This window comes from Candoia aspera, chromosome 2, assembly GCF_035149785.1.
Source record: "Candoia aspera isolate rCanAsp1 chromosome 2, rCanAsp1.hap2, whole genome shotgun sequence".
In the NCBI taxonomy this organism is placed as follows: Eukaryota; Metazoa; Chordata; class Lepidosauria; order Squamata; family Boidae; genus Candoia; species Candoia aspera.
Genome location: NC_086154.1, coordinates 112,783,116 through 112,805,893, shown reverse-complemented (window position 1 = coordinate 112,805,893; position 22,778 = coordinate 112,783,116). Strand labels below are relative to the sequence as shown.

At 36.7% G+C, this 22,778-nt stretch overlaps 1 protein-coding gene across 2 annotated transcripts in view; it reads left to right on the top strand.

Moving 5' to 3' along the window:
- MBTD1 (mbt domain containing 1) overlaps positions 1 to 22,778 on the top strand; it is a 59,859-nt gene that overhangs the window by 7,552 nt on the left and 29,529 nt on the right. Inside the window, exons 3-13 of one of the 2 annotated variants that reach the window (XM_063293255.1) lie at positions 392 to 525; positions 4,091 to 4,205; positions 4,867 to 4,952; positions 11,717 to 11,834; positions 14,377 to 14,511; positions 14,804 to 14,892; positions 18,011 to 18,245; positions 18,387 to 18,442; positions 19,727 to 19,831; positions 20,689 to 20,836; positions 22,458 to 22,540. In XM_063293255.1, the coding sequence (XP_063149325.1) occupies positions 392 to 525; positions 4,091 to 4,205; positions 4,867 to 4,952; positions 11,717 to 11,834; positions 14,377 to 14,511; positions 14,804 to 14,892; positions 18,011 to 18,245; positions 18,387 to 18,442; positions 19,727 to 19,831; positions 20,689 to 20,836; positions 22,458 to 22,540 (1,304 nt within the window). Of the gene's footprint in view, positions 1 to 391; positions 532 to 4,090; positions 4,206 to 4,866; positions 4,953 to 11,716; positions 11,835 to 14,376; positions 14,512 to 14,803; positions 14,893 to 18,010; positions 18,246 to 18,386; positions 18,443 to 19,726; positions 19,832 to 20,688; positions 20,837 to 22,457; positions 22,541 to 22,778 lie in introns of both variants that reach the window. The other variant, XM_063293254.1, reaches the window with a different exon arrangement.

Below are 22,778 nucleotides of genomic sequence, written 5' to 3'. Positions count from 1 at the left end.
TGTTTCCGTGCTTAAACTAGCTTTTGCCATACATTCAGGAAAATGCTATAACAATACCATAAGCATGATAGGCAAATTACAAAACTGAATGCTTACGCTGCAAGAAATAACATTTGAAAAAAATAAAAAAAGTCCGGACATTTGAAAATACAGGTCTGCAAATAATTGTCTAGTCTCTCTAGCAGAAATGAACTATCTGAGTCTATAGTCTAAAAGGAATACAGTAAAATCAAGAAAGAAAGTAATCTGGAATCTGCCAAGATATAATATACATATGCTTAATATGATTCCTAACGGAAAGGGTTTGTGTATGCGCATGATATAGCGCTTGCTTCTATGTGAACGGCGGAGTAAACCTACAGTTAACATACTGTGTCTTTCCTCTCATTAGCTACCTGTGAAATGTGTGGGATGGTTGGTGTCAGAGATGCCTTTTACTCTAAGACCAAGCGTTTCTGCAGTGTTTCCTGCTCAAGAAGCTACTCATCGAACTCTAAGAAGGCCAGCATTCTGGCCAGACTTCAGGTAACGGTACAGTCACACATTTTATTATCTTTACTATATAAAGTCTTATAAGATATGCTATAGTTCAGATTAATACATAATGGCAATGGCTTTTCATTATAACAAAAATACAAGATGAGTTCAAAGGTCTGAGTCAAGGATTTGGTTTCCAGCTACAGCCATCAAAAGACCTCCTGTAAAATCATACGGAGGGTACGAAGGCATGAACTTCCTTACTTTATCCCTAAGAACTGAATTCAGTGGTACAGTGTTTCTGAGCATTTTAAGATAGCTGCAGAGAGACAGATTCATGGAGGTGTTGCTGAATCCTGCTTTATAACTCACAGTCCTGTGGCTATCACTATATCCTGTCAAAAACTCACCGTAAGATTTAGTTGTTTGTTTATTTATATAAGGGTTTACTTAACTCCTCAGTACAGTTTATAATAGAGATCTGTAGAAAAATAATCATTAACCCAGAATTTTTTTTTGAAAAGTATAATAGCAACCCAGATCCATCATCCATAGAGAAAGCTCGATGGAACAGGTTGGTTTTAATTGCCTTTTGAAAGGCGAATAAAGTGGAACTCCTTGTACTTAATGAGACAAGTTGTTTCATAGCAGGAGGGCTGATAATTTTGTATCAACATTTTGCTTTTTGACAATTTTGATTATTTATTAAATTTATATACCTCCCAATGACTCTGGGCAATTCACAAGTAAAAAAAAAAAAAAAACCAAGAATAAAGGCAAAGGTAACAAAAACCCCACAGGAATGAAAAAGAAACAGACCCACGCAACCCAGAAGGGGCTTCAATCACTCTTGCTAAAGACCTGAATGTAGAGCCAGATTTTCAAGGCCCTTCAAAACAACAGCAGGACGGGGGCCATTCAGATCTCTTGGGGAGCCTCATTCTAGAGGGCAGGCGCTGCTACAGAGAAGGCACACTTCTGGGGTCCCAATAGATGGCATTGCCTAATTGAAGGAACCTGGAGTGCGCCAACCCTGCCAGATTAAGTTGGCTGGGCAGATACTATGGGAGACAGGCAGTCTCTCAAGTAACCAGGCCCTGTCCTAAGGCTTTATAGGTAATGACCAGCACCTTGAACTGCACCTGGAAGCAAACTGGCAACCAGTGTAACTTGCAAAGCAGAGGTGTTACATGAGCTTACAGAGGCATGCCCATCACTGCCCAGGCCACTGCATTCTAGACCAGTTGAAACTTCCAGGTGGTCTTCAAGAGGAGCCTCACGTAAAGCACACTGCAGTAGTCAAGCTGTGAGGTGATCAGGGCATAAGTGACATCTGAAGGGCTTCCCTATCTAGGAATCTTTTATCTTTTATACAATATTTCTAGCTCTGTAGGCGATGGTATGCTGCATATATATTCAGGCACTGTGTATATATGCAAGGATAACTATGCTATTGATTTTTTAAAAATACTTCATGTTTTCAATCATTTTCCTAAAAATTCCATCAGTGGAATTATTAATTTTTCAGTATTGATGTATTCAAAAGTTATTTTCTCTAAGCCTCCAAACTATGGTTTAGATTAAAGAATGCCTGTGCATTTCCTAGCCTCTTTGCATGTAATACTTAATAGAATACTTCCTGAATTCCAAAGTCAACATTTGCCATGACAAGACTTGGATTTATGTAACCTTGCTAAACTAGAATAAGGGTATGCACATAGAGCTTATTTCTGATCCTCCAAACCATTGTGTTAGAATAAAACTATTGTATTAATATTTTAATTTAGTTACCTGTCTTCAAAATATGTTTCCTGAATAAATGTAGCTAGTTTGGATATCACTTCCTCATTTATCGCATGCTATACCAGATTTTTTACCATGATTTATTGAATAACCCATCCAATGTTACATCAAAATAAATGTCATGGTCTTGCATAAACTCTGAATCTAGCCATAGAGAACATATAAATTTAGTTATAGCAAAGAGAACAAATATGCATAGAATTGAAATTTAATCATTTTGTTTTGCTAAGGACGTACAGTAAAATTAATTTAACAACAAACTAGTGTGGTTAATTTCTGCAAGTTTTCTTATATATCCCTTCTTACAAGTACTTCATTAGTATTACAATGATTGCAATAAATGTGATATATGTATACGTATCAAAGAATAAGTATATCCTGACGATGTTGCATCGTCTGGCAATGAAACGTCTGCAAGAAAACAACAAGGCTCAGAGAACACCAAGGACTCCACAAATATTCGCTTTGATTAATAAGTATATTCATTAAATATATGGGTGATTCAGCTTGGAGGAGTCTAATTGCTAGTTCAACTTCTGCTCCTTGGCAGAATGAATCTAAAAGTTGCTTTACTGTTCAGTTATCCAAATATCTTTTATGGCTTTCAGTAAAAGCTAGTGAGAATGTCTGTGCTGAAATTAGCTCTAATAAGTACAACTAATTTCACAGCATGTGTAGTATAAAACTTTAGGAAGAAGAATGTAAAATGATTTTGACTGCCATTTTGCACTTGCTCCATTAAATATTCTAGTAGCAGAGATTACCAGTGTATTTCCAACTATAATTGTTAGGTTTAAAGATCAGGAAGGCTCATTCTTGCTCTCATTTGAATCTTTATTCTGGATTGAACTGGTATTAATTAGCCATGCAACTAGATGAGAAGGGAAGTCAGCATGACAGCTGAAGACTTTTTAATGTGGGAACCAGACAACAGTGAGAACATCAGTCAATCATCTCACAGTTCTACTCTTCTAATGGCCTGATCTCTACTCCATCCCATAACTCTGATGATAGCATCTCTTGATTCTCCCTCTTCCCTCCAGGCTTGTTGCATCCAGGACTAGACAACTGGTACAGGAGAATAGCACCATTGACTGAAATTGCAGGAATAACTAGTACATTATCCTCAGGAAGCAAAGTGGCGTTTATTTGTCCAATTCTTAAATGATATATTTAGAGAGCCAGTTTGGTCTAGTGGTTAAGGTGCTGGCCTAGAAACCAAGACTCTGTGAGTTCTAGTCCCACTTTAGGCATGAAAGCTGGCCAGTCACTCTCTCTCAGCCCAATTCATCTCACAGGGTGGTTGTTATGGGGAAAGTAGGAGGAGGAAGGAGTATTAGGTATGTTCGCCACCTTGAGTTATGTATAAAATTAATAAAGGCAGGATAAAAATTAAATAAATAAATATATATTTCTAATATATGTAGTACTAAAATTGCATTGATCAGTCTTGTAGCATGTGGGAAATATCTTACATTTTCTCCAGATGATGTTCCCATTTATGGCATGGCAGAACTGCCACCTATTACATTTTTAAAAAATCTAAATTAATATCAGAATAGCAGTTGCTAGAATCTTTTGCAGATAGTTTGATAAAGGCAAATTGAGTCAACCTGAAAATATTGGACACTGTTTAAGTAATCTCTCTCTAAATGTAAATGTTTTTCTCTTTTGTAATTTTTACCATTGCTATCAATTGGTATGAAATAAATTTGGAAAATGATAGTGTTGCTTTATGCAGTGGAGTCACTGCTTCAAAAGTCTGTGTTGTGTATTTGAAAAGAACCTTATTTAGCCCTTGTTGTTTTAGGGAAAACCTCCGACTAAGAAGGCTAAAGTGTTACAAAAACAACCTTTAGTTGCTAAATTAGCTGCATATGCTCAATACCAAGCAACGGTACAGAACCAGTCAAAGACTAAAACAGGTAACATGGTTATTAACCATCACCAAGTAACAATTATGGGGAACATTTTCCAACTTTGTAATGGTGGGTATAACCTTCTAAAGAATGGTCAGATTAAAAATATGTATTTCAGGAAATTGAAGGAATTATACGGAAATTCCTTATCTGATCCTTTGCTAAAATACCAAGCAGAAAATATCCTTGGTAGTTGAGTTCTGGGGCTTTATCATTGGCCTTTTAGCTTTGTCGGGGGTTGGAAAAGCATTTTTCACCAAATAGGTTGGGAGAAGAGACAGTCTTCCTCATAGAGGTGCATCTGCCCTGATCTAATACCTATCCTTTATACCCTGGTAGTATGCCTGCACTCATGTCAGTCCCTATCATGGATCTGGCCTATATCAGAAACTATATTTCTTTGATTAGATGGGTTACTTCGATGGAGAATCTCTTACGTAATTCACCATATTCTTCAGGGCACACAATGACCTTCTAGACCTTTTGAAGAATTTCTCCCTGGGCTGCCCTTCTGTGATTTTTCTGACCGATTGGAAATATTGTTTAAATATATGTGTATGCTTATATATAGGAAAAAAGTAAAGACCAATACATCTATGTTCATTTTATATAGTAAGTTTTGCACCTTGCTTATTATTGTTGCTAAATACAGTAACTCTTGTTCTAGCATCTGTTCCAGTGGAAGGTTTCAATTGGGGCAACTATATCAATAGCAATAGTTTCACAGCAGCTCCTGTGAATTGTTTTAAGCATGTAAGTATGTTGTTTTATTTTACCATGATTTTAATTAAAGAATAATGAAATAGAGAATGTGTTGGCAAACTGTTCAAATGCTCCTTTTAACCTATGTCTTAGATATGCAGAGAATTAAAGCTCACAATATTAACAATACAGAAAATGTGGCCTTTCCCTTAATTGAAATTGATACTGTAAATTTAGTTGGAATCCAAACATCCTTAATTATCTAAATTGCAGTCTTCAAATCAAAAGAGGCACCCTGCTGTTCAGCTTATGTAGTGGCTATCATAGTTTCAGTGACAAATTTCTGAGGAAGTTTTAGAGATGGTGCTTAAAATCCTGTGGACTTGATTCTAGGTACATATCAAGCTTTGGTGCTGAGTTTTCTTCAGTGCAATCTGGTATAGTAGATTAAACTTCCTGTAGTTCCCTTACATACAAAACAGAGTTTTGTATTTTTCCTCAGAAGCAGGTGGAGTTCAGAACAATTATGTTTTTCAGGTTGATTTTGCAAGAAGGAACATGTTACAGTAAGTTACTCTGTCATTAATAAGGTGTGTTTCTATAATGGACTGTATAATCTTAAAGTAGGTATTTTCCAGTAACAGGGATTAAGAATAAACTTGCTTTAGTAGAAACCTGGCTGATCCTGCCAGTAAAGTTGCTTTTGGAGTTAAACTAATAGCGCCTTTTAAAACGTGGTGGTTGGATTCAGAGTTCTCCTGTCAGCAGAAGAGAAGTTAATGGCTTTTGTAGATATCCTATGCAGTGCCTTTTCCTCTAGAATTGTCTTTGGAGGACTGGACATCTGTCTAGAACAGTAGAGAAGGAGGGAATTAAAGACAATTGCCTCTGCTGGATCAAAACCAGTTTTCAATTAATGGAAGGCACACCCAGCACTGACGTTCCTATTTGTGCTTTCAGCTCACAGCTGTAAGAATTCAGTGTTTCCTTTGCACAGCATACAGGGCCGGTTTGACCAGAAACATAACAAACCATGCAGGCAGTTTTAAGGTATGGAATGGCACCTAAAAAAAATGCACACACACACACGCCTGTGTGTGTGATATACTTTTATCTCTAGCAGCTCATGGCCTCATTCTTGTAGTACATTGTGGCTGCTAGATGAGAAGTTGTTATAACATGTAACAGTGAAAAGTAGGTAGAATAACAATAGCTGTGATTTAAAGCATTCTATCCCTTTATTAAGGAAGCATGATCAAAACATGGCAATTAAGACCATTTTGCCTTGTAATAGTCTGTTGTTGTTGCCTGTTTCCTTACTCTGTCTCCTTGTATTGCTTGCTGTGTCACGCATGTGTCAAGGAATTGTCATACAACCAAAGGAACCAGCGCAGCCTGTGAGAAAGGCAGGATGACTGTCTTTCTGACTGGTTAGCTTTGACTTTCAACTATAATTTCAACCTTTAAAAATTGAAATGGAATTATCCTACGTATGTTTGTTAGGAATAATGTCCATTAAAGATAGTGGGAAATAGAGTAAATACTTATAGAGTCTGATTATAGCCCTACTATCAGTTTTATTTTTCCATAATTTCTTCTGTAACAGACCATATGGAGGGATCTTGAAATAGAGGTTTCAGAAAGAAGAAAAGTGCAACAGATATTTATATTGGATCCATTTTCTCCTATATTTGCATTTGCATGTTAGTAATGTTCTTACCATAATTTTGAATATCGTTTCTGTATTCTTTTTTTTTTTTAGTAAGGTTTATTTATGTTTGTTTCACTGCTGTTTGGGGCAAGTAGTGTCTACATAACATTCTGTGGAGATGAGAGTAGATGTCAAAATAATTGCCTGTGTTTTTAGAATAAAAATAATACAAATTGATGCAAAGCTCAGAGAAGTTTATGCACTATAAAGGAGTGATCTTTTTGTATTGGATAATATTTCTTTGTTAAATATTTATTCCTTCCACCCTTGTTTGGAGAAGCAAGCTGCCATTAAGGGATGTTACTTCAAGAATCAAATATCTCAAGGAATCAGTGCTAACCCATACACTTTTTAGTCTTTTTTTCTGATGTTAAAAAGTAAATTCCAGAGCAAATAACACTAAACTGGACAGGAAAACTTCAAAATAGCAATAAACAGTTGGCGGCTAAAATTAACAGCAAGAGTAACTTCAGACTAATATCCACATAAAAGTCAGGAGAATATTATTTCTACTTGGTGTACTTACCATATGTGTGTCCCTTTACTGGATGTTCTGCAGTTGTCACCACCATGTTCACGCCAACATCAATCACCATCAAGCAGATAATAGTGTTAAGCATTCCAATTTTCGACTGAAAATACTTTCAAATTGCTTGAAATAGCTGTTTCACATTTGAAGCATGGCGTTTTGTACTAAAAAAATGGCATGTTTTAAATTTGAAATAGTTCGGTTCAAAATATTTTCTGTAGAAAAGGAGAGGCATAAATGTATATTATCAGAGTGTGAATAAATATTTAACTAGTAAAACTAATGACACATAAGTAATGGAGACAAACTTTATTTGGTAACTAATTTGAAGTATTCCTCAGATACAATATAACTATGCACACAGAACTGAGCATTTGTAAGAGTATTTTGAGATTATGTGGTTGCCTAGAGTCGAGAACAACGATGACACATAATCAATTTTAAGACAATTTCATTTTCTGTATACTAATTATTCAGATACTTTTACCATCAGCCTAATGGTGCTTTAACCATAGTTTATGGGACCATCTGTGCATGAATTATGTTGAAGAAGCCACTTTCAGAGCATATTCTCTTAGCATGCCAGGCTATTTCTGGCTGTTGAGCACTGATGTGGTATTAAATATGCTGCTTCAAACATTCCACAAAGGATTGCAAGTTTTTCTTTTTATTGCTGCTTTAACACTGTAGTTTGAAAGAAGTGGATCAGGTTGTTCTAAGAACATATCAAGACTCTCATATCTGGTGCTTTCACCAGGCTTAACTTCATTGCATAATACTAAATACAGATTTCATCACTAACCTTAGTAGGACCATCCATCTTAAATATCTGACACGCTGTCCCTTTTTGCAGAATAGTGCAATAAGCCTTCAATTTAACAGATCTTAGTTTAGTGGACTTCTGATACAATGGACAATTTTTTTTGTCTGGCCTTCACCCCATGCCTGTTAAATAATGGAGTGTTTATTAAATTGCTTAAATGATATAACTTGATGCAGATTATGTATGTTTAGATTTAAGGGACACTAAAATTTAATTTCTCCTTCCAAATGATCCATTAAATGGAGTATTTATTGTAATTTGAAGAAAGACTATTTTTTGTTTCAGGTTTTCAAATGAAGAAGACCCTATAGATACCAAATTGTCTTAGGACTATCATATCTGGGTTGCAAAATGTCTAGAGACCATCACTAGATGGCAGCAGTGTAGTGGTTGTCCAGATTTTTGCAGTGCAGTTATGGTAGCCCTAAACGGTCTATGTCTCTTTTCAGTACAGTACTAGAAAGACTTTGCCAATTTTTACTTAATATTTTGGCCTGACTGTATGTGTTAGAACATCTACTCAGTAAGGGTATAACAAGCAAACACAAGAGCTGCTGGCATTATTATTTGAACTACATTTTTAGTTAAATAGTTGATTATTAATTAGGAGTTACTCATAAAACTTGTTTCTGAATATATGTGCCTTGGAAAACATTATAAATTTCTTTCAGATTCAACTTATTAATAAAAGTATAATGTTAAAGGAAATAAACTCTTCTCTCTTCACTAGCTAACTATTGATGGCATTGGTTTGCTGGCACCTTTCCCCTTTTTAAATTCAGAGTTTTTTAGTTCAAAGAAATATATGCTTTTTTCCACTTGATTCCAAGTAACAGCTTTCACTTGTTCACTTACTAGGGGAGGAAGGAGAGACTGCTATTTCAAAAGGAAAACCAAAAGCCATGTTGTACATATGCCTCTGATTTTATTTATGTATTAGATCTGTATTCTGTCCTTCCTCCAAAAGTTCAGGGTAGCGTATAAAACCTTTCTTCAGTTGTTACCCATGACAGCACTCTGTTGAGATGTAAGGACTGGCCTCAAATCACCCTGTCCGTGTCCAGCAGCATTGATGACACTTGTGGGTACTGCATTTGCAAAAGACGACCAGATATCATTTGTTTCTTATTTGGTCCTCTGAGTCAAAATTTTACTCCAAAGATTGGTTAGTTCCTGAGATTCCAGAGCCCACCAGGTATTTTTACCAAGCTGAGCAGTTAGTAGGAATACTTGGCAGTCCAAGCAGATAACTATGTGGTCAGCCTTTTTTGGAAAGGGAAGCCATGACATGAATCTGGACCTCACCCATCAAGACCTTCCTGATTGCAACTTACCTTGCAGGGAAGGCGGCTGTCCCTCCCAGATAATTCCTCTCTCCAGAGTGTGCGCTGGATCAAAGTGGTGGCCAGGCAGCCCTTCCTTTTATTGGGAAGTAGCCCGAGGTGGATGTCTTCATCATGAGTCTGGAAGGTAAACTTGTTCTTATCTGTACACTTATGGTTCTGCTAGTAAACGTCGTGTTCAGGAGAAGACAGTATACTGAATATACTGTATACCATCATTTCAAGGCCACGAGATCCATACCCATTATGGCTTTCTTCTTCAGAACCGAGAGCCATATGGATTGGTGTAGGAGGAACTAGCTGAACCACTACCTTTACACAGACAAGGACAAGTTTAACTTTCTGCTGTTACCCCTATACCAATCCACATCTTTGAAATCTGGTGCCTCAAACTTTGGCCATGAATTGAACAGAGTGAAAATGACTGTAGGGCCTATAGGTAACTGGTGCCTATTGGACTCTTTGACCCAGTTGGGTGAGAAACCACGGCCAATTGGATAGCTACTTGTACTGGTTTACTACACACATGCACCTATGAATTCAGTTTTACACCACTTTTGAACTGAAATAAACTATAGAGTGAGTCTGGTTTGCTTCATATGTTTAAGGAAGAGCAGCATTTAATTAAGCTAGTTTTTCCTTGTCTGGAATGTCTTCACTGAAACAGACCTAGTGAAAACACTCAGAATAAGATTGACATGGAAACCAAAGTTATTAAAATTTGGGAATTTTAACTACGTATGTAGCATGTTAGTAATATATCTCAAGTTTCAGATTACGTTAGTGAAGCAAGATATCAAGTTATTTTTTCTGTATTAAGACTGTCTATGTTGAGCTTTACCTAAAGCAGATAGACTACTAGATGAGATCTAGTGCTAGAAATTATGTTGGGTGGATATTTGCATAATAGTTTTCTTCTCACTCAATTTGGTACCACTGCAATGAACCAGGAGTGTGAGAAGCACATTTGTAAAAGAACAAGTGCTTCCATGCGCTTCTTAGAGGCTGAGATTTAGTATAGGATTTCTTAAGAAATATGTACAGTATGATTATGAGGGCATTATTTTGTAGTATTCAGCCAGCCTGTATCTGTTGTCTTGAAACTTACTGAAACACTTCTTTTATTGTCACTATCAGGAACATTAGTAGTACCTTGTATGGCAGTCTTATACACATTTAGTAACATTTCACAAAACGGTTCCTACTTTCAGCTTCTATATTTTACTCTTTTTTGTTGCCTTTTCTAAAATTGTGACATCTAAAATTGAACACAGCATTCCATTTTTAAGCAGTCGGGACAGATCCTTCAGAAACCATCAAGTAATATTCAGGACTGACTTTATACAATACCTCTCATATATTCTCCCATTAAGAATTCATGGAATTTGATTTTTTCCCCTGAGGATTCATGATCCATTGTTAGATGTCAAAGGAATACAAGATTTTGAAACAAGTATAGCTATTTTTACAATCAGATTAATTCTGGAAATAATTCATTGTGTAGACATTATGTCTTTATCCGCATTTTACTTGATCTGCATCTTACAGCACAACTCTGTAGTTCTGACTTAGAAGTAAATCCCACTGAGTTCAGTGGCCATTGTAGCTTCAGATTATTGTTTTGGTTCTCCAATCAATGCCAAGTTTCCAGTTAAGAAAGTATACCACACCAGCAAAAAAATAGGCCAAACAAAATAATCTTGTAAACTGAAATCCTAAGAAATTATTAGGTGTTAAGTATTGAAATAATTAAGAATAATTCCTGAATAAACACACTTCCTCTGTTATTTTCAGAATTTAGGTATACTCGTTTAATTACTCTCATATAAACTGCTTATCTTGCTGTAAAAGTAAACCAAGTTACTCTGCAATCATTTGCAGTGGGGAATCTCAGCTACAATTAACTGTTGTAGTTCTTGTAGCTTTTTCAGTGTATTAATTAAAACAATTAGAAAAGATTTTAGTTTTGCTGACACACACACACACACACACACACACACAATATGTATGCTTTATAACGGTATTGGGGTAGTGCTAGAAAAATCAAAAATTGTGCATCCAAAAATACACATTTTTAAAGTTGGTCGTTTGAATTTATCCATAAAGAATGCTGATTTCCTGTTTGGTCTTGTGTATCTAGGTTGCATTTGACGCTGAACATATTTTTTTATTTCTGTAATAATCATTATGATTTTCCTTCATGCTTGAAGTCTCTATGTAAATATGAGGCTTATTGAAAAATAAAATAAATTTCTTTTGTCATGAGGAATGGGGGGAGGGAGGAAAGAATCACTATCTTAAAAAAAAAGGTAAGCCTTAAGGTATTGCTGCTAGTACATTTTCAAAATGGTGTCTATTTTCACATTTTTATCTGTATTGTGACTTTTATTTTTCCAACTTACATTGCAGGCACCTATGGGGACATGCTGGGGTGATATCTCAGAAGGTGTACGTGTAGAAGTCCCTAACACAGATTGCAGCCTACCTACCAAAGTCTTCTGGATTGCTGGGATTTTGAAATTAGCAGGTTATTAATTTTTATAATAATGTATTTTAAAGTATAATTGCTTAGACAGAATTGAAGAATTATTTCTTTGAAAAGTTTCTCAGAAATAGGGATCCTCTGTGTTAAATAGTTCAATTGTTAGATTGTTTAGTGAGGCATATCCCTTAGGAATAGCCAGTTGGCTTTGGTTGTAGAAACTGTAAAAAATAGCTTGTGGGATATTGAATAGTACATAGTACATTAATTATAATCTGTAGCATTCTTCAGAGACCGATGGCCCATAATTGCAACTGTTGAACTTATCAGAACGTGTGATTAGCTTAAAATTCTTACTGGAATATGTGTGCATACATTTATATTTAGGTTTTTTAGTACTGATCCTCAAGACTGGTTTAAAGAATTGGGAGCCTAATGCAGTTTCAGGATTGGAAGCCCCCACCTCCCAACAGCCCTTGGTTAATATTCCTCCAAAATGAGCTGTTAAAACAATGCATTCAGAATGGAATACCCCAGAAACTGAACTAAAAACTAAAGCTATATTTTCATTTTGGAGGAATCCCTCTGCAAGAAACATAATGGATAGAAAAGTCATCATAGTAAAATCCTCCTTAGGAATGGCCTGGTTGGCTAACATGGAACTGTATTCGCCTGTGGATGGAACTAGATCTCTGAAAATTCCATCGGCCTGACCTACTTACTGGCTAACATTAAGTTATGCATTAACTTGCCCACCTGAAGACCCATCAGCCCAAGGTGAAAGTGAGGCACTTTCTTGGAGTTAGAGCAATGGAGGCAGGCAGCCATAGACTCTTTGGTTCATGCCCTTGCTCACCCAGAGTTCTTCAGACTGCTCCTTATCTTACAGGATTTCCCCTTTCTGGGGCCTAATGCAGCTGCTGTGATCTCTCAGACTGTCCCTGAGTGGTTCTTTCCACATTCATAAGAGGTTTATGAGTGTAGTTGTTGTTGCTGTTGTTGTTGTTATTATTTAAAATCATCTTGTTAGGTTATGTCGTTCCTTTCTTCTAGGAGGTATAACCCAGGATTTTATGACAGGCTTCCATATGCAGTAGTCAGTATATAATAGTAGATTAACACATCTTCTATGTTGGTAGCAATAGTTCATCATTTTTACTTCAGGAATGCAAATAAGGTACTGGAATAAGTTTAGCTCACGAACCAAGTTTCACTTGGGAACATGTAACTGCCCAGAGTCCCTCCTTTGGGGGCGGAGATGGGCAGTAATAAAATCTGATAAATAAATAAACAAACATAATTCCCTCAAAATATACACAGTGTGTGTGTGTGTGTGTGTAGGATAGAGGCATTGTAAGGGCTGGAACTGGAGAGGCAGAAACCATTGGTTCCCAGGTTAAAGAGGCCTGTCAGTTACCTTTCAAGGCCACCAAGAAATTGGCCAAGTAACTATTAACTCAGAAAAGTGGGAGGAAAAAGCCTAGAGTTTAAGCTCTGTAGGTTCTAATGCCTTTGCACTATGGTATGCAATTATCTGTTGTGCAGCAGGAATTCTTGTCTTCAATAAAGGCTCCAGTTTAGCTGAGTCATATCAGAGAGTCTTCTGCCATGTCAGGCTAAATGCTGAATCAGGGCTTAGGTATCTAGAGAATTATGCTAAGCCCTGGTATAAAGCCTGATGATTTGATTGCCCATTATGGAAGAAGAACCTTTGCATAGAAATCAAGGATTAAATTATAACTTCATGCCCTTTGGGATTAATTAATTATTAATCAAGTTGCCAGTGCCTTTTTAACTGTGAGAACAAAATGATGACCCAGATGGACCACTAGTTAGCCCAGATGATAAATCAAGTAGACAAGCAGAATTACTGTAACTGATGGTCTTTGCACCTGTGATGGCCTATGACCCTGCAGCAATCACAGCCTTCCGGTGCTGATGAGAATTGCTTCCTTGCCTGACAGTTGGGATGGGAATTCAATATGTATTTGCTTTCCTCACTCAGTGTACATCTGAGACCATATGACTTCCTCACATTTTGGATTTAAAACACTACCTGTCCTCTGTCAATCATTCATAGTCATATGGAGAAGACAGATGAAGCCTTAGAGCTGTATCTTAAGTGCTGTGTAAACTACCAGCAAGATAATTGGCATCTTTTATTTGTACTGAGTTTTCTTATAATTGCTCATGCCTCTGCTCAGATGCCACCATTTTTGGCTTCATATGGCTACCACCTGCCTCTGTTGCTAAAAGTTCCAAAAAAGCATTAACATCTTTAAACTGTATTGATCTTTGTAATATCATAATGGCAAGAAAAATGGGGCAATAGTGGGACAAGCCCATATCATGTAAGTAACTGTCCCCTCACCCATTTTATACTTTCAGCATAATGTAGTTCACCAGTTCTTCCTTTATTGGTACCTCAAAAGAAGGTGCAGCTTCTCTTCTTTCCACAACCTATAAAGGAAGTAACATTTCAACAATATTGGCTCTTCCCCCACATTTTCTAGAAACCATTACAGATTGTTGGAGATCCATTTCTATACATTCTTGATGTGAATTAGCATGCATTGCTCTGTTTCAGGTTACAATGCTTTATTAAGATACGAAGGCTTTGAAGGTGATTCAAGTCTTGACTTCTGGTGTAACATCTGTGGTCCTGATGTCCATCCAGTTGGTTGGTGTGCAACCAGTGGGAAACCTCTAGTTCCACCGCGATGTATGTAAATCTAGCAGTAATCGTTTTAATTATACATCTCATTCTCTCTGTGTGTTGATTGTGATTATGTTAAACACTATCTTTTAATTCTAATTTGGGAGTGCCTATCCTTTGTTAAAATTGTGAGCACTATACATTGTGCGTCGAGGTTTGAGTTTCTTGTGATTATCAAAACCTTTTGTGCGTTTGCCCAATAAATAATACATTTGGATTACCACTAAACTTGTTGATGCTTATTCAGGATCTCTTAATGCAAAGTTTAAAAAGCTAATGCTTGCTTTTTTCTTGACAGCCATTCAACACAAATATACAAATTGGAAAGCTTTTCTGGTGAAAAGACTCACTGGTGCCAAAACTCTTCCTCCTGACTTCTCTCAGAAGGTGAGAGTGACTATGAGAAGTGTGGGAGTTTTGCTAATGCATAAGGTGTTAAATCAGTTTGGGGAATCTCAGTTGGTCCCTTGCGAGGGATTTTTGCAAGCTTGAAAAACAGACCTGGGGATAAGCCAAGGTTTATCTGTCCCACATGCACCTAAATCTGAATCCAATGTTTTAATTAAGAACTAACATCTTAAAAACTGGCACAACATGCAAATCAAAATTAAAAACTTCTATAGCTTGACAGATTAATCATGTTTCATGTGTTTGAAAATAGGCAAGAAGAATTTATTCTGATTCTAGTTGACTGTATAATATTGGAAAAAGATAGTTTCTCATTTGATAAATTGATTGAGAACCTGAGAGGTGAGTCATAAAAGAGACAGTAATTAGAGTTTCCTAGGCCAGTGATGGCAAACCTATGACACGTGTGTCAAAGGTGACATGCCACAATGTTTTGGGTGACATGCCAGCGTTCACCAAGACCCGACAACAACTATTCTCCCTGTTTGAGTTACCAAAGAAACTGAACGAACAAAAGGCACCGGAACTCCCCCCACCCACCTCTCTCTCCCCCCACCTCTGCCCTTTGGGCCGCCCTGCACCCTGCCTTGTGGGGCGGCAAGCAGCCCCAGAACCGTGCAGCTCTGGGCTGCTTGTCACACCCCAGGAAACTGCAGCTGCCCCAGCCCAGTCCCAGCCACAGTCCCCCGCACTACCTCTGAGCCCCCTGCTGTCTTCTGGCTCTCTCTTGCGCGAAGCTGGCTCCTGCAGAAGCCGCTTGCAATTTGCAAGCGGCTTCTCCAGGAACCAGTTTTGTGTGACAAAGCAATAATAATAATAATAATAATTGTTGTTGCGCCTTCATGCAAAGCTGGTTCCTGGAGAAGCCACTTGCAATTTGCGCGAAGGGGCATGCTTTTGCTGGCTTTGCGCAAAGCCAGTTCCTGGAGAAGCTGCTTGCAAATTGCAAATTCTTTTACTTTTTCTCACTTTATACTTTTGCGTAATTATGGTTTTCCTCTTGTTTGATTAATATGCTATATGAAACAGTTTTTAGTTATGAAACTGGTTTAATAATGAATGTTTTTTTCATTATTATTATTTTACATGTTTCTTAATTTGTTTTACTCGTATTTCATTTTTGTAATTATTTGACATTTCTTTACATAATAGCAGCACACATGATTGTATTGTATTTTTTTAAAATAAATGAATATGTAAAGAATTGTTTCTCTTTTGTTGCTGTGGGGGTGGGGAACACGCCAGCAGAGCCATTAGGCATTTTCTTAATTTTTGACATGCTGAGCCCAAAATTCTCCATCACTGGCCTAGGCTGATAATTTAGACCAGTGTTTCTTAAAGTATGGTCTGAGGACCCCTGTGGGTCCCTCAAGACTCTCACAAGGGTCTGCAAAATCAGAATTATTTGCTAGATATTGAAGATACTTGCAAAAATTAAAACAGTCACTCTTCTCATTATTCTTTTTTATTTGTTAAAAAATATAGAGTTTTTTCATGAAAAATATTTTATTTATGTTAATATCTAACAGATTTAATATTGTTATTTTTACATTATTCAGTAAATACATATTCTATGGATTCTTCCATTTTAATTTTTAATATGGTAAATATTGATAAATATAACCCATACAAACAAAAGCTCTTTTCAGGTCCTCCATAATTTTTAAAAGTGAGAAGGGGTCCTGAGAGCAAAAAGTTTAAGAAACACTGCTCTAAGCTGTCTGAATAAAAGGTTGTAACTGAACTCTGACAGCTCATTGTCAGTACCTTCTTCTAAACATTCTGATCAAGTTTTTTCCCCCCAGAATTCTGGCACTGTTTGGGGTCCTCATATTTAATACCTTTGCCTAAGGTAAAGGTAAAGGTTTCCCTTGACGTAAAGTCCAGTCGTGTCCGACTCTAGGGGGCGGTGCTCATCTCCGTTTCTAAGCCTTAGAGCCGGCGTTGTCCATAGACATTTCCGGGTCATGTGGCCAGCATGACGACACGGAACGCCGTCACCTTCCCGCCGAAGCGGTACCTATTGATCTACTCACATTTGCATGTTTTCGAACTGCTAGGTGAGCAGGAGCTGGGACGAGCAACGGGAGCTCACCCCGCCACGCGGTTTCGAACCGCCGACCTTCCGATCGGCAGCTCAGCGGTTTAACCCGCAGCGCCACCGCGTCCCTGAGATGCCTAAGAGATGGGCTAAATATCTGAACTGTATGTCAATATGAAGTCAGGGTAAACTATTAACTTCTGATTAACATAGGTATACAGATGAAAGTAAAGCCCTGTGACTGAGGCCACATGAAACAGTCATCTGTGTAGATTGACAATTTCACCATAAATTTTGAGAGAATACACATTGTATGTGTACGTTTGGCTTATACCGAACTGATCATAGATTAGTATCCAGATTTATTGTAGGAATTTATATTTTGACAGAAATACAAATTTCTATTGACAGTGCAACAGGACCTGCCAATATAATGTAAACATAATAAAAGCACATTTTATAATTCATTAATAAATTAGTGAATAAAGTCCACTGACATACAGAAGTTTTTTATCAAGCTCTCATTACAACATGGTCACCTGCTGAAATACAGATTTATATTATTTTTTAATAGCACAAGTAGGGCTGGCTTATCAAGCTCAGAAAAATCTCCACTTTTTAAACCCATTAGTTTAATTACAATAGGGGCCCTACTCTAAGACCCTCTTACAGATCTCTGCATGTAGGGTGGGCAAGGGAGTGCACTAAGGAGAGCACACTGGCCTACAGCAGAATAAATCAAAATAATAAGACTCAGAGAGCACCAAGGACTCCACAGTTCAGCCCTGAATTACAAATATTGTCTTTGATTGAAATCAAAATGATTTTAGGACTCTGAGCCATGTTTGAAGTTAATTGGGAGGCAGTACAGTTCTTGCAGCAACCATATACAGAAAAGTTGTAAGATGCTATTGACATTTGGAATTCTGCTCCTTGTATTCTCTGAAAACTAGTTAAATATATACAGACCTTTGTGGCTAATATTGTGTGGAAATATGTTGAATAATCTATTTATAGTTATACATACATTAATCCTGCACAATTACTTGTTTTCAGGTGTCTGAAAGCATGCAGTATCCTTTCAAGCCTTCTATGAGAGTAGAAGTTGTTGATAAAACACACCTCTGCCGAACACGGGTAGCAATTGTTGACAGTGTAATTGGAGGCAGGTTAAGATTAGTATATGAAGAAAGTGAAGACAAAACAGATGACTTCTGGTGCCATATGTATAGCCCGCTCATTCATCCCATTGGTTGGTCTCGGAGTATAGGACATCGATTCAAAAGATCTGGTAAGTTAGGATGTTAATATTTACGTCAACTTTCAAAACATCTTGCTTTGTTTTTACCAGTTATATTTTTGATCAATAATACTTTTAAGAGATCATGTATTTCAAGTAGTAGAGGCCTTAATTTTTCTCTTCTCTTCATAGATATTGCCAAGAAGCAAGATGGTCACTTTGAGGCACCCTCACATTTATTTGCAAAGGTATGATATTTTAGAAATAGCTTTATTTATAGTGAAGAAATTATTTATTAGTTTTAGAGAATGTAAGTATTTAATAGATGACGTTTACCAAGGCTTAACATTTCAAATGACTCCAATAAGATTTGAAGACAAGGTATTAAACAAGTGGTGGAGGCAAATAGCTAACTTTATGTGGTCCAGTAAAAGGTTGAAGATTAAACTTCAGATTTTACAAAACTTTAAAGAACAAGGCAGATTGGCAGTTCCAGATTTCAAACTGCATTATCAAGCTAGCTGTCTAACTTGGATTACAGATTGGATTATATCCCTTTATGGCTGGACTGACTCTCTTGGGCCAATGGGACCCCGAGATGGTTTGCATACATATCTTTGATTCAATAAAACCAGACATTTACAACATAACCAGTTAATTATGAGCAGCATATTAAAAATATGGGATAAATATAGAAAAAGAATTAGCCCAGACTTATCACCCCTTGCTTCAATATTAAAGATTTATTTTCATGAAGATGCATATACAACAGTGGAGGGATAGTAATTCATATAGACTGGAAGATTTAACCATTAACAAAACAAAGATGAAGTCTTCCGAGATGGTCAGAATTACCATATTGGTTTCAATATCTTCAAGTAAGCAGCTTGGTTCTAAAGCAATTACAAAAAACAAAGTGGAAGCTTTAGAACATTGACCAAATTTGAAAAACTTATATACAGAACCGAGAACATTTGTTGGGGCTTATTTACAAACTGTTAGTGAAATGTGATCCAAAAATTGATCAATTTAAAGACGATATGGTTAAACAGATGTAGAATTTAAACAGGGCAATTGATACACAACCATGGGAATGTCAATGGAGACAATTTACTGTGAATGTTACACGTAGAGAAAACAGGAACAAGATATTTTACCATTGGTATATTACTCCAGTAAATAGAACACAAGTTTTCTAAAAATTGTCGGAAATGCAAAAATCGGGTCAGATTTTTTTTTTATACTGCTTGTAATTTTTTTATTTTTGTGTTTCCTAATTCTCTCTTTTTTCTTGATTGTGTTTTTAAATATCTACTACTATAAAATAAAAGAAAGGAAAAAGGAAAATGAATTTGCATCTGAATGAAAATGATGAATCTGAAATACATACAGAAAGGCTGAATACTGTGCATAGAAAATAATGCCTTAAGAGCTGTTTTGATCTCTGTTTTTTGCCACATATCATACTTTTATGGCTTTCTGTTGCTGTTGTTGGTTACCTTAGAAGAACATATGCTGTGGGTATTTTTTAGGTGAAAGAAGCTGAGTCCAGTGGAGAATGGTTCCAAGAGGGGATGAAGCTGGAAGCCATAGACCCCTTAAACCTCTCTGCTATATGTGTGGCAACAATTAGAAAGGTAAAGATAATTAACTTACATAGTGGGGAATGAGAGCTGGAGGCAGCCAACAGGGCCATTCTCCCCTCTATGTTTACAGAGAAACAAAGTATTCAAATAATTATTTATTTAATATTCTGAATTCTATCTAATAGCAGATTAATTTCCATGTTTGTGTTAAAAGGAGCCTCTAGTTTGACAACACTGTAGAACTTATGGACCAATTGCATAACATATGGACTATTTATATAAAAGAGCTGAACTAGGAACTAGCTGGTGGATTATTCATACCCCATACCAAAGTCAGAGTCGTTTTAAAAGTACCAGTATATTATATGCTAGCTGACCTTGTTGATCTTGAAAAAGCTAGCAGAGTTGTATGTGTAAGATGGATGGCCACTAAGAAGTAAGTCCTGGGGCAGTAGATTAGATTGGGAAGTCAAAACAGCATTCTGGAAGAAGGCAGTGGCATATGATTTTTGTATTGCGGCTAAGAAAACAACATGGATGTGTCCATGTTGTCACTGGAAGTTAAGCTTGGCTCAAGGGAGACTTTATGGTTAATGTAAGCAGGATGCTCTGCAAAATCTGATGTTAAATTCTCTTTAGGTTTAGAATCCTTGGCGATGGTTAAGAGGGTATGGGGTGCTCCCATCATGTAAGGGTAGGCAGTGCATAATCGCCATGACCAGCTTAGCTCTTTTAATTACGTTTTAAGGAATAGCAGCAAGACACACACACACAAATGTTAATTGGAGTAGTGTTATATAATAATACTGTGCTTTAGTTTATATTGCCTGTTTCAGCTGAGTTACTTGTCACTTCATGTTTTTCCCCTCTTGCACTGTTTTGTATTCATTTTCTTAATTTAACTCTAGGTATTAGCAGATGGATATCTTATGATTGGAATTGATGGATCTGAGGCAGCTGATGGGTCTGACTGGTTTTGTTACCATGCAACCTCCCCTTCTATATTCCCTGTTGGTTTCTGTGAAATTAACATGATAGAACTAACTCCACCCCGAGGTATTCATATTTTCTTGTCTTGTATATTTTGAAAATTTTGTGTGGAATAATCTTCCTAAATTGGCTTGTAAAACATCTGTCCTTTCCTCTAGATTTTTGTTAAGTTGCTTAGCCAACAATTGAGCAGAAAATGATATTTCACTATTTCTTACTGACTATGGCCTTTGGAGGGCTTGGTTTGGATGTAGCATTTTCTTTCTTTGTCTTGCTTCCTCCAAAGACCTTACACTTGATACAGAGCAAAGGAATTGCTCTGCTGCTGTTGTGTATGATTTCAGAATAAATGCCGGACTAGTAGTAGCATAGTTTCTTCCTAATTATTTTATGTGTGTTGGATTGTCTCACCATTAATGAATGCTTCAAGCAATTTATAACTAAAAATAAATAAAAAACTAAAATACAACATTTAAAAAAGCCTAAAACAAAACTGATAAAATAAATATGTAATAAACGAGCAGCACAAGACAGCTGATAAAAATGATATCTATCCTTGATGGGATGCCATTGTTTGATTAAAGAATGGCATCCCATCAAGGATGGATATCATTTTTATCAGCTGTCTAAAATCAAATAAGGAAGGCAGTGTAACCTCCCTATAAAACCAGATCACCAATTAAAGAACTACTCCACTGAAAGGCCCAGCAGATTTTCCTCTCTGTATCACATCATCCTATTCATAGTAAAGCATAATTTCTTCAGTAAACAGTCAATTTCTGTCAACTTTTGAGAAGATTGACTAATTGATGGACTGTTTAGAAATAACACCATCACTCCTTTCCACATACCAGTATTTAATTCTCATGATTTGTGTACAGGGTAGGATTCATTGAGGAGCAGACATATACTGTTTCACCACAGGGAGCTGCATAGTTGGAGAACTTTTCAGTCTAGAAATGAAAAGGTGAAGTCTTCTTTGAGAGAGCTTGATTACCCAACCGCCCAGAAAAAGAACAGTAGTTCCTGTTCTTTAGCAATCCTGTAACAGAGTTTGTTAGACTTCAGAACAGAAAGTATTCACAACTGCAGGGATCCTGCAAGTTCCCACTGAGCTTGGTTGGCAGAAGTACCTGGAGTCTGAGAGAGGCATGCAGTTTTCTGATATTAGAATCAGTGAGCTGCCTTCTGTTCAAGAGTGATTTGTATGTGTTTGAGGTCCCTTTCTTTCACTGATGTTCCTACAGCAAAAAGCGCCATGACTCAGAAATAAGGCAGAAGTATTATATGCACATATATGTCCTAAGTTTCATCCCCAGCTTCGTCTATGAATACTGTAGGGCTTTTCATGAGTTAAGAAGTTTTCTTCCTGAGATCTGCTTGACAGTCAGAGGAGTCAATACTGAAATAAATAGACTACTCTCACTTGGGAACTTTTAGGGTCTTTTTGGCACTAGAGTTCTTTGAAATAATTTATCTGGTATCTCAGTGTGAAAATACATTTCAATGGTGCCTTTATTTTTAACAGTCCTTATTTTTATAGTATTTTAATGTTTTGGTTTTATGAATCTCATAAAATTGTATTATAGGACAGCAATAAAAATACAGTAGTAAACACATATTTTTACTTAAGGATCAGAACAATGTTTCTTTATGATGTCACTATATAATAACTATTAACTTGTAGGTTATGCAAAACTACCTTTCAAATGGTTTGACTACCTCAGGGAAACAGGTTCAGTAGCAGCCCCTGTCAAATTCTTTAACAAGGTAAGCTGGCATACAGACCAGAACATTTCATCATTGCAACATACCTATACTTTCTTTAATTTGTTTTCTGCCTCCCCTCCCTGGGCCAGAAATTGTCTATGTCTAGCTATTATAGAAAATGTTTTAAAAATAAAAAAGAGAATCTATGTGAGGTATAATTCTTTCCTGTTGATTCAGTGTATATATTTTAAACCATAAAACATTATGGTTATTGAATGGAAAGATAATATCGTAGCAT